The sequence below is a fragment of the Macaca fascicularis genome, chromosome 11 (genome assembly GCF_037993035.2).
Source record: "Macaca fascicularis isolate 582-1 chromosome 11, T2T-MFA8v1.1".
In the NCBI taxonomy this organism is placed as follows: Eukaryota; Metazoa; Chordata; class Mammalia; order Primates; family Cercopithecidae; genus Macaca; species Macaca fascicularis.
In genome coordinates, this window is record NC_088385.1 from 29347717 (window position 1) to 29360987 (window position 13271).

Sequence of the window (13271 nt, forward strand, 5' to 3'; positions counted from 1 at the left end):
GAAAATTAATTCAAGATGGATTAGAGACTTAAATGTTAGACCTAATACCATAAAAATCCTGGAGGAAAACCTAGGTAGTACCATTCAGGACATAGGCATGGGCAAAGACTTCATGTCTAAAACACCAAAAGCAACGGCAGCAAAAGCCAAAATTGACAAATGGTATCTCATTAAACTAAAGAGCTTCTGCACAGCAAAAGAAACTACCATCAGAGTGAACAGGCAACCTACAGAATGGGAGAAAATTTTTGCAATCTACTCGTCTGACAAAGGGCTAATATCCAGAACCTACAAAGAACTCAAACAAATTTACAAGAAAAAAACAAACAACCCCATCAAAAAGTGGGCAAAGGATATGAACAGACATTTCTCAAAAGAAGACATTCATACAGCCAACAGACACATGAAAAAATGCTCATCATCACTGGCCATCAGAGAAATGCAAATCAAAACCACAATGAGATACCATCTCACACCAGTTAGAATGGCGATCATTAAAAAGTCAGGAAACAACAGGTGCTGGAGAGGATGTGGAGAAATAGGAACACTTTTACACTGTTGGTGGGATTGTAAACTAGTTCAACCATTATGGAAAACAGTATGGCGATTCCTCAAGGATCTAGAACTAGATGTACCATATGACCCAGCCATCCCATTACTGGGTATATACCCAAGGGATTATAAATTATGCTGCTATAAAGACACATGCACACGTATGTTTATTGCAGCACTATTCACAATAGCAAAGACTTGGAATCAACCCAAATGTCCATCAGTGACAGATTGGATTAAGAAAATGTGGCACATATACACCATGGAATACTATGCAGCCATCAAAAAGGATGAGTTTGTGTCCTTTGTAGGGACATGGATGCAGCTGGAAACCATCATTCTTAGCAAACTATCACAAGAACAGAAAACCAAACACCGCATGTTCTCACTCATAGGTGGGAACTGAACAATGAGATCACTTGGACTCAGGAAGGGGAACATCACACACAGGGGCCTATCATGGGGAGGGGGGAGGGGGGAGGGATTGCATTGGGAGTTATACCTGATGTAAATGACGAGTTGATGGGTGCAGCACACCAACATGGCACAAGTATACATATGTAACAAACCTGCACGTTATGCACATGTACCCTACAACTTAAAGTATAATAATAATAAATTAATTAAAAAAAAAAAGAAAAGGTGATCAACTTTATTATTTATCAGGCAAGTGCAGATTCAAATCACATTACAATTCTGCTGCATACTCACAATTGCTCAAATGAAAATAAGAGAAAAGGAAAAAAGGTAGACATATGGAGCAACTAAAAATCCACACATGGCTGGTTGTACAGTAATTTATTCTATCATTTGGCAGTGTTTGCTAGAGGAGAGCATATCCATAACCAGCCATTTAACTTCTAAGTATATTCCTAACAGAAATGCACATACATGTTCAAATGATATGCACAAGAATGAAAGTAAGAGCCTTAGTCATAATGGTAGAATACTGGCAACTACCATAGGTAAAATGTAGGAATAAATTTTCAACTGTTTATCAATTAGAATACTGTAGAACAATGAAAGTGAATGAATTACAACTACAAACATGAATGTATCTCACAACATATGGTTGAATTAATAAAATTCAATCTTTATTTGTATGGTTCTCAGGATAAAAGGTTTTTGAAAATCTAATATAATATATGGCATTAAAAGGAGAATAGTGGTTACCCTTTAGGCACAATGAATAAAAGGGTGCATTAAAGGGACTTCTGGAGTGCTGTCAATGTTCTGCTTTTTGATCTAGGTGCTGGTTGCATGGGGGAATTTAAATTGTAAGAAGTCATCAAACCATACACGTACGATTTCTCAACTTTTCTATATGTTATACTTCAAAAAATTCAAAAAGGAATGAAAATTTGCTTATAATTAAACTATGAAAATGTAAATGCAGTGAAGTTATTGGAACACTTCTCTTTTATACGTACTTATAAACAAAAAGAATTTTCTGTTTTTAATTATCATTTTGTAAAAAATAAAGTGAAGATTATTTTCTCTTCTCTCTGTTTTCCATATTTTAAAGCATTTCAATTAAACATCATTGGGCAGGGGGTATATGGGCAAGGAGTATGTGAAGATGCATTTGGCACAAATAAAATCTCAATAAATTATTAAAAAAAAAAAAGAATCTTAACAAGAAACTTAACTCTTAAAATTCACAGAGAAACAAATCTGTCTTCTTAAAAGTGGTCTTGTGACAATATCAGTGAAACTACCTAAAATTTCCCTGTGTAGTTGACTGTACCATTTGTCATGTGGTCATTGTTAGAAATTCAGATGGACTCATGTTTTGAGTGGAATTTTATGTTAATATTAAATAAATTTATACATGCACCCACCCATATGCATATTCCCTAGCTTTGCCTATTTAGAGAGGCTATGGAGACAACACCCCAAAGCAATAAGCCCACTCAGTTCTCAGAACTTTGCTCCTAAATACCATTCCCCACCAAACAGAAATGGGGCTTCTTAAAGAAATGGCTGATTCTAGAGTTGAAGCAAGAAAAACACAAGATGAGCCTGGAACATTTTATTGTGCCAGAAAGCAAGGAAGTACTCAAAGAATGGTGGGGGTATATTAGAAGACAGATAATCTAGCTCAAAGGAACTCCACTGACCAAATCTGAGACATTTTGGAAATCAAAATAAATAATGATAGAACCCTTTATAACCTATGGAATAAAATGAACATATACAAACCCATACTGATAAAAATAAACACAGTAAATGAATACGTTGAAAGTTTCATGAAGAATGGGATATTAGTTTCACAGAACTGCTCCACAAAATACTTATTAATTACAAAGGAATTACAAAGGGAAAATCAGAGAAGCCTGGCAGACACAACCTCAATCAGTTGATCAAAGTGAACATCATCAGTCATGGGACAAATCAAAATTGTGCACCAACTAATAGGAAGCAATGAGACGAACTTAGCATTACTCCTGTTATGTTCCTGCCAAATATGCGTAATTGTGTTAATCAGGAGGAAATATCAGATGATCCACATTACGGCACATCCTTCAAAATAACTGGCTATTTTTAAGAGTGTCAATGTTATGGGAGTTCCCACATGAAGAGATTTAAATAAACATGACAACCGAACAGCGCGTGATTCTGAAGTTGATCTTTTTTTCAAGCCGAAAACAATTGGGACAAAGGGAGAAACCTGAGGAGTATGTAGGGACTAGGTGGTGGTAAAGCACCATGCTCTTTCCTGATTTGGAAGGCTCTAGTGTGGTGATGTGGTAGTGTACCCTTGTTTGTCGGAAACATACACAAAAGGGCTCAGGGGTGATGGGGCACCTGGTGGGTGATTTATTCTAAAATAATAAAGAAAAAATTTCTTGGAACTCTGTGAAACATTTTTAAACTGTATCAAAATAACAAGCTCAAGCTAAAGAACAAAAAATAACCAGGACTAACCTTTTCGTAGGGTATCTGGAGAAGATCTAACACCACTGAATGTGCCCCCATATTTTTCAGTAATCGTTGATGTTGAATCCGACACTTTTTATTCTGTACACAGAGTTTACTTAGCCTAATCAAAATCTTTAAAAAGAAGAGGGAAAGCATCAAATATAACAAATAACAATATTAAGGATAATCTATAAGCAAAACTTATTTGGCATGCAAATATAAACCTATATAAGAATATTTTGTATCTGCTGACCTCCTTTACAATCCGGTAGTTATTGCTCTTGTTGCTGTCAATCTGAGGTTTCTTTGTTCCATCCTGCACTGGACTTAAAATGTTCGATTCCTAAAAGGAACACAAATATGTACTTTTACGCCATTTGTAGCTTTGTGGTAAATTTATTTCTTTTGTATTAAATAATAAATATATTTTGTAATTATTTTGTAATAAATCTATTACTCAACTTAAATGGTTCTTTTGTACTTTTTTATTGCATAAAATGTTCCTTGGATTGACTGAGCCATGCAAATTACCGCTACCCAGTGAGAACACAATGACAAGTTAACTGGAATGACCCAGAATTATGAGTTAAACTGTAAAGTTTTCATACATATTATTAGTGCATATCCATAAGAGACATATATACCTCAGACATGCTGTGGCTTTATATTGCCTATATGAGAAGAAACAGTGAAAATACAGGGCATAAAAGATATAATTTAATCACTAGGAATGAACTGCAAGAAAAAAAGAGTGACGGAGCAGATGATCATAGCTGAGCACATCACAGAGAAGGGAGCAAGGAACAACTTAACGCAACAATGCTCTGACAGGTCACCACGGCATCCTAAAGAGTCATGACTCAGGGCCAACATACAGAACCATGAAAATGAAGAAAGAAAAACAAAAAGAAAATTAAAATAAAATGTTTAAATTATCAAATTAATGAAGCTTATTAAGGAAACCTGAAACACCAAAAATACTTATAATAACTATTATCTGTAGCATCGCAAATATGGTGAGTGGACATATTTGAAACATCAACTACTGGCGTCACCTTATGAAAATCAAACACCAGTGACAATTCCATTCTGAACATTTATGAAGATGTCATGCACACCTGGTACTAGACTACGGTGAATGGATCTAAAAGAGATGCATAGAAGATATGGTCCTTCTCACAAGAAAATTACAGTCTACCTAAGAAAACAGGGAGAAATATATCAATAAGGATTGGAACTGGGCAGAATTCACTATTCAGAGAGAGATAAAAAGAGAACAGCTGCAGCTTTAGACAAGTGTTACGAAGGAGGTCAAGTGTACGGCAAGGTCTACAATGATCAAAACTGTCTAGTTAGGCATAAAGGATGTCTAGCCAAAAGTACTGCAGCAAGAACAAGCACGCTAGTTATATGGAAAACGGCAAGAACTGACAGGGTCCATTGCAAAGACTGGGCAATCAGAGTGGGGTCTGATGGCCTCCCTCACTTACAATCCATGCAAAATTGCACTTGGGAGGAATGTCAAGTTCAACATGGGTCCAAAACTCCTGACCATAATGATGGTGTTAGGCACTTGCCGTGAAAGGGGACCCTAGTTTAAGCTCAGGAGAAAGTTACAAAGATACAGGAAGCCAATTGATACAATTTATTCGTCCCAAGTTGCTTCTCCTACTGTGCTCCAGGACAAATCACAAAATTAATAAACATCAAGAAAGAAAAAAACTACTTTCCTTGTTAATCAGACAGTTCTGATGAAAGGCTTCAAGCAGCAGAGTGACTTAACCCACGTTGAGCCAGCACACTCCTCACTCAGCTTTATATTTTTCCTTTGCTTCTTTTCTGGCAAATATTGTCCCGAGGTTCCCAGTCTCAACTTCACTTTAACAAGTGACCTCCTCCTCCCATTTTACTGAGCAGACAGATATTCCTTTACATGGACACTTTCTCTTTTCCATCCAAAAATTTCCAGTTATATCCACAAACCTGTCTATCTTCCCTACTGTGTCTCAGAGAACAAAATTTTTGATGCATAAAATCAAAAATTCCATCTCCTCTTCCTCATCTCCCTGTTTCATCCCTGTTTCTAGTACAACAGCAGGTTCTACCCTTTAACGACTCTTTCTCATCTCTTAGCTTCTACCTCCTGACCACTTGTCACTCATACTCACTAGAATTGGAACTGCAAAAAGTAAAAGATCCAAACACTGAAAGCCTTCAAAACATCACTAAGTTAGACTCCAGAGCTGTATCGCCTAGCTATCATAATGAATATTTAGACAGAAATGAAAGCAGTCCAACCACCACTCCAGGGAAATAAAAGAGAGAAAAGAATGCAGGATATTACCTGCAAGACATTAACCATGAAGTGAATCTTGAAAATTATAGGAGAGGCCGGGTGCGATGGCTCACAGCTGTAATCCCAGCACTTTGGGAGGCCAAGGCGGGTGGATCACAAGGTCAGGAGTTCAAGACCAGCCTGGCCAGCATAGTGAAATCCCATCTCTACTAAAAATACAAAAATTAGCTGGGTGTGGTGATGTGTGGTGCCTGTAATCCCAGCTACTCAGGAAGCACAGGCAGGAGAAACGCTTGAATCTGAGGGGCAGAGGTGGCAGTGAGCTGAGATCACACCACTGCACTGCAGCCTGGGCAACAGAGCAAGACTCTGTCTCAAAAAAAAAAAAAAAAATAGGAGACAGTGTTAAACTATATATGAAAGTAAAACCATTGTAGAAGAGAAAACACAACCCAGTGGCTAAGATGAATGAAAACTATTTAGATGAAAAGAGGCTAGAGGTGAGAGTATGAAACAAATAGATTTTCCATTTGATAGCAAAAATAATTTATTGATGAGAAGTAGAAACTGCAAAAGCTAGAAATATAATTACATTTCCTTTTTCTGATCACAAAAGTGAAGGCTGGATTTTTAAAAGGCCATTTCATTTTTTTCTGTAAGAGAAGAAATACTAAAACATACACACAAACACACACACACTTGTACCACAAACCAGGATTAAGATATTACCAGCTCTAAAGATTGACAAAGCTCCTTAGTTAGAAAAGAGATATTTTTGATACATGTCAACTTTAAAGAAAACTGTTACAAAGGCAGGCGAAGCTTTGGTAGATATCCTTAAGCCTGTTTTTCAAGCAATAATCTGAAGAAAAAGCAACTGTCTTGTTTTAACAAAAGTAATCTTAGGTAAAATGTACTACATGACAAAAAGTTATGCTCTTTAGTTCATCCCAGGTGAAGATATATACAATGCTAAACTCTGTATGTGTGGGAATTATGAAAAATAGTGATTTTGATTTAAAATTGCTAGCAGTCAACAAAAGGCAGCAACATTGGAAAATTCAATAAACAACCCCTTTTAATTTCAGAAAATAATTCAATTTAATTAAATTGAACAAAAACCCATGGAACATCTGGATGATTCCAAAGCAGTGATCAAGGTAATTTAAGAAATATGTAAACTATATAACTACAATTAGGTTTTGTTTTCTAATTCTGATGCCAAAATGGTCTAAATAAAGTGCTGCAAAAGTTTTCCTTCTGAAAGAGCTGAAATTGGCTGTATTCTTTATGTCTTATACAATGCTTTACATTCTATAAACTTTAGCCCTACATCACTGGTCTAATCTACAAAACCTTGTATTTATTCTAATGACAAAATATTAGAAAAGTGCAAAATGTAGAAGTATGATTTATGCAGCATCCCAGAGCTGAATGGGTCCAGAAAAAAAAAGTGTGACACTTAGAACAGTGTCAGGCTCGTAGCACATCTCCAAATGATCCTTTTGACAATAGTGATGAAAACTAAATACGGCGCTCCAAACGTCCTTGCACTTTATTGTAACTGCTTCCTATCATCTGGAGAACTTAAATGTATTCCCCCTAACAGAATATGGGAAACAGCTTAGTTCAGTGATTTTAGAGGTAGTTATATTTTTAATTGCATAGTATATACCATAACATAAAACAGTAGGTTCAAAAACAAGAGAGCAAGAAGAGTCTAGAAATTGGGTGGGCATCAGGGTTCTAGGCGAGACACAAAGAGTGAATATTGGTTCTAAAGATAGTTTCTTTCTTTTTTTTTTTTAATCAGGTAAGGAAACTTTTATATCAATAGCAAAAAATGATATAAGAAAGTAATATTATGTGAACTATATGGTAAACTAAATTTTAGCACTGGCTAGGTATGATGACTCATGCCTATAACCCCCATACTTTGGGAGGCCAAGGTGGGAGGACTGCTTGAGGCTAAGAGTTTGAGGTTACCCTGGGCCACATAGAAAGACTCTGTCTCTATAAAAAATAAAAAATAAAAAAAAATTATTAGTTGGGCATGGTGGGCTCACCTATAGCCCTAGCTATTCAGGAAACTGAGGCAGGAGGACCATTTGGGCCAAGAGTTTGAGGCTGTAGTGAGCTATGATTGTGCTAATCACTCCAGCCTGGGCAACAGAGTGAGACCCATCTCAATAAATAAGTAAATACTGGCACTAATTAATGGGAATCCAGCTCCTTAATTTAACCAAGGGCAATCATGCTTTTAAAAATAGAATTTTCCAAATCCTACAATGTAGAGCTGCCTACATCTGCAGCTGCATGATTAAAATAGCTTGGTGCATGCCTTCTATTTATCCCTATCCCACTGAAGTTTAAGGAGGTCCATCCTCAGTGAAGTTGCCAAGTCAGCAAGACTACAAGGCCTTCTGCTCACCATCTGTACTGGTAGCTTTCTCTGGTGTAACCACTCTTTAAAGTAGTCAGTGACACCATAAACCACCCACCCTCCCCTCAACTTCAGGTGCCAAATGCTGTCCTTCTTCTATCCTCATCTCCCTTCAAAACATACAAAAACAATTTTTTAATAACGAGTCTTTTATATTTGATTCGCCAGATTATAGATTATAATGTAGTTGAAGCTGTTCAGAATAAATACTGCCTCTTTCAGATAACTGAATGATAACCCTCTATGGGATAAGGAGGTATTTTTTTCTCCCCCCCCCCCCCCCCCATCTAATGATAACATCATGTACTAGTCATTTAGGAAGATATCACCCTAGATCTACTTCTATGACCTTGCCTGGAAAGCTACTTTGGACCATCTTGGTATCATGGTTGTCAGTTTCTGCTTCCCTGTGAAGCACCTAAGGCTGCTTGAAGGCTTGATTCAAAATCCACAATGGACAGAAGAGGCTGTGACCAGCATTACTTGCAGATAACTTCCTTCCAGATGTTTGCTCAAGTCAGAGGCAAAGCTCTACCCTTCTAGAGAATACATACATATTCATAACTTTACCCCAAACCTTTTTCCCTTTCGCTCCATAATAAGACAAAATAACGGCATTTTTCTGACTCATTTGATGTCATTTTAGTTAGTATTTGATAATGTTTAAGCTGATGCTCTAAAACACAACCCAAATCTCCTTTACAATCTGCATCTCTGATAAATAAGCTAACAAAAAAAGTTCGTGCCACTGCGGAACTTTGCTTAGACAGGTATTAGGAAAAACTGGAAACGTTTAATGTAACTAGTAACTGCTTTCGTAAGAACACATCAGGAACCTAGTGAGGAGCGCCTCTCCCCGGCCCCTCCACCGTCTGTGAAGGGAGGGGCGCCTCCGCCCGGCCGCCGCGCCGTCTGTGAAGTGAGGGGCGCCTCCGCCCGGCCGCCGCGCCGTCTGTGAAGTGAGGGGCGCCTCCGCCCGGCCGCCGCGCCGTCTGTGAAGTGAGGGGCGCCTCCGCCCCACCGTCTGTGAAGTGAGGAGCGCCTCTGCCTGGCCCCTCCACTGTCTGTGAAGTGAGGAGCGCCTCTGCCCGGCCGCCCCACAGTCTGTGAAATGAGGAGCGCCTCTGCCTGGCCCCTCCACCGTCTGTGAAGTGAGGAGCGCCTCTGCCCGGCCGCCCCACAGTCTGTGAAATGAGAAGCGCCTCTGCCCCACCGTCTGTGAAGTGAGGAGCGCCTCCGCCCGGCCGCCCCACCGTCTGTGAAGTGAGGTGCGCCTCCGCCTGGCCGCCGTGCAACCCTCCAAGTGTGAAGTGGTAGCCTTGTGTGTGATCTTTCCGCGCTCCCCAAGTTTGCATTTTTGACATTAAAGTTTACTTTTAAATTAAAAAAAAAAAAAGCACAGCAGGAACCTATTATCATACAGCAATATGTCCCAGAATTTTTCTGATGTAACTCCAGGGATGGCTAAAAACTCACCAGTATTATATAAAATGTAGAAAGCGTGGGCAACCTTTTGATCAACAGAATGGCATACAAAGCACTGTACAGGAAGTGAAAACAGCAACATAATAGAACCCTTAGAGACTGACTTTGATACTGATACATTGTATGAAGGAAGCTTCCCTAGTCACAATAGGGTTATAGCTCGCCCAGTCGGACATGGTTGTGAGAAGGGGGGTGTATATATGAAATGTGTGAGGGGGAGGAATCAGCACTGCCTTTTACACTCACTTGTTCCGCAAGAAATCATTACAGAAATGTTGTTGCCTGATCTAAAAACAAATGTATGCTTTGATTTGAATGAATCAGCCACTATTATTTCCTTGTTAGCCACTTGCTGAAAAAAAAGAAACCATATGAGAACATAGAATCTTCACTAACAACTTGTAGTGAATTAAGAACAAGTGGAGGCCAGGTGCCCCTAGGGGCTCACACCTGTAATCCCAGCACTCTGGGAGGCTAAAGCAGGTGGCTTGCTTGAGCTCAAGAGTTCAAGATCAGCCTGGGCAATATGGAGAAACCCCATCCCTACAAAAAATACAAAAATTAGCCAGGCGTGGTGGTGCACACTTACGGTCCCAGCTACTCAGGAAGCTAGGAGAGGATTTTTGGAGCCTAGGAAGTCGAGGCTGCAGTGAGCTGTGATCACACCAGTGCACTCCAGCCTGAATGACAGAGCAAGACCCTGTCTAAAAAAAAGAACAAATGGGAAAGTTAAAAAAAAAAAGTAAGATAGTAACTTATTTATAGCATGAAGGGAAATAGTAAGCTTATGCCAAAACAGTATCAATTTAAATGTGGTTAGAAAATGAGAAGGGAAAAATTCTCATAAAAAAGATCTAATAACCAAGTAATTGAAATAACACATTCTGGAAGTATAATTGTTACATTTAAGAATTTATATTATAACCAAATAGGATGAGAATGTGTAAAACAAGCATTTTAGTATAAACCAAAAGTTATTTTTCACATGTCTGTCCTGTGAAGGGGCTTGTTAATTGAAACTCATCTGTCATCATCACCTTCAGTGGAATTAGCTCAGACATACGTATGGGAATATGTATAGTGATATAAACAAATAAATAAATTATACAATTAGGGTGGAGGCAAAAATAGAAACTGGAGACAAGAAAACAGATTCCATAAAAGGAAAATTCAGGAAAGCACTGTTCAAAACTAATGAATAAAAGCTCTTCATGAAATTACCATAGTGTCCCTGACTGATCAGGTCAAGCTGCAAGATTCTGTCTAGAACACATGGACTGCTCCTGTCCCAGGACATCGGGGTTAGACATTCTACCAGATTGTGTCAAAAGTCAACTAATCAATCACAAGTTTAGCTGAAGACACAAGTTTATGTAGAACTATTTTCCCACTGCAGAGAATCTCATACTAACACTTGGAAAAGGAGAAGCTTCTTAATATATATCCTGCTAGGGGGATTTGCAACTTTGCTTGCTTCATCAAAGGAAAAAAGATCAGAAGTGGCAGGCAAAGAATGGAATGCAGTTTTTGCTTTTAAAAAGTAATGAGATGTGGAGGTAATAGAAAAACCATCAGATAGAGAAAGTGTGCTCAGGGAGAACGAGAGAAAAATCAGTGGAGAAGAGGAAAGAGAGGGGAGGGAGGAAAAGCAGGAATTAATTCACAATTAATAAAGTAATATAATTAATAAATAATAAGATACATCTGCAAACTATAATTCAAACTCCTATGAGGAACATCAATACTAAAAAAGTCAAGTAAAAAACTCATAATAATATTATATCATGCCCAGTGAAATATAAACAATCAAGAGCTTTTCTGACAGGCCTTGTAAGTAGGTATGTTTTAAATAATCATAGAGATAGTGAGGAATAGCATCCCTCAAGCCCGGTGGGCACCTCTGTGGTTGCCATGTGCCATGCAATAGTGTTGAGGATGATGTCACAGCATCACTCAGCATGGATAAGGAAAGATAGCCTTTTCAGGGAAAGGACAGGCTACAAGTCAGGCAATAGCAAGAGAAGAGAAGGCACAGGTCCCCCCTCCTCCCATCTCCCCACACAGGAGTGCTGGGTGCCCTGCTGGATAGTGTGGGTCTAGATTTCCAAGCAACCACTCCCCCAATGCCACAGTAACTACCTATGGGGCAAGCTGGAGCGTAACCTTCTCAATAAAGGGACACGGAAACTGTTCCAGTACCAGGCAGTGCCTGTTGTTTACAGGAATCTTTTGAACACTAGCCTGTGGCCCATAGAAATTGAACTGTCCCTGCTGAGGGGCAGAAGCCACAGGTCCTAGGAGAAGCCAAAATCAGTACACAGTCCCTTGGAAGAGAGGCACTCCTCATTCTGCAAAAACAGTCCCAGTCACCTCGTTGTCCAGACAACCCAGAGTGAGCCCCTAGGGACATTTTTTAGTTAATTCTGCTCCTTACATCACACATCCATTAAAAGAACAAAAATAATTACGACGTAAAAACAGACAGATATGAATCTAGAATAGATGAATATGAAAAAGAACCAATTAAATAACCTGAAAATGAACTATATAGTCCTTGAAGTAAAAACTAGGTAGATAGTTTAAACATGAGACTTTACATCAGTGAGAGTCTAAGTCAAATTTTTAAAAAGGGCCACTGCACTCTAGCTGGGTGACAGAGCAAGACCCATCTCTAAAAAACAGTAAAGAAAAAGAAGCTGGCAACCATATATAAGTGAGTAGATAGATATAGAGATAAATATAGGTATACACACAAATATAGAAGCAAAATCACTGTAAGAAAAATTAACAATCAAAATAAACAACATGAGGAGGAACTTTCCTTTGAAGCACTGCAATGCCCATGTGACCTGCTTCTCAACCCTAAATAAAGCGGTGGATGAACGTAAAGGGTAATCCTGACTTAACCTACTCGGGTATGGTTTCCTGAGTTAATCTCTCCTTCCTATATTTAGAAGTCAATGCGTATTTGAAAGTGATGAATTAGTAATTGCTCCTAATGCTACTGATATTGTCAACTTGTTATATTTTAGCCTTTAAGCTTTCAGAAATGATGGTACAATCTTTTAACGCTGGGGACGATAAGTTTAATAAAGGGAAAAACTATACTATACAATAGATAATAAAGCTCCTAGGCTCTAGGGACGCAGTGGGCTTAATAGATGACCAAATCCATCCCCTTCTCCTTATTTATAAGAGATCAAGTATGGTAATGGTATAATTTTGGATTATAAACTGAGATTTGTTAGGATTAGTAGACAGACCATCAATTCATATTTATTGTCAACAGAGTATACCAAATTTACCACTGAGGGAATTTATTGTCAACAGAGTATACCAAATTTACCACTGAGGGAAAACACTTTTTTTCCCTCATACTTTTATGTTATGGAGATATTTTTTTATTCTCAAAATGAATAATCACATTAAAGTTATCTGGTCTTCTGATATCTAAGCAGGCACAAAGTTAGACCATTATGAGCTGTTTCAGAACAATGCTGATGGTGCTGTGTTTACAGCCTTTGTAAGATTTACTAAACAACAAAGGAGTATTGTTTGTATTGGCCTGCTAGC

At 38.4% G+C, this 13271-nt stretch overlaps 1 protein-coding gene across 7 annotated transcripts in view; it reads right to left on the reverse strand.

Annotated features, from left to right (window-relative positions):
* The window catches only part of ITPR2 (inositol 1,4,5-trisphosphate receptor type 2), a 496384-nt gene that overhangs the window by 274516 nt on the left and 208597 nt on the right, over window positions 1-13271 (reverse strand). For all 7 annotated transcript variants that reach the window (XR_010579338.2, XR_012420091.1, XM_065523922.2 and 4 more), the window contains 2 exons: window positions 3728-3817; window positions 3481-3606 (listed from right to left, as the gene is read on the reverse strand). Coding sequence is in view for 5 of the 7 variants with exons in the window: in XM_065523922.2 (XP_065379994.1) it covers window positions 3481-3606; window positions 3728-3817 (216 nt within the window). In the remaining 2 variants the exon portion in view is untranslated. The remainder of the gene's footprint in view (window positions 1-3480; window positions 3607-3727; window positions 3818-13271) is intronic.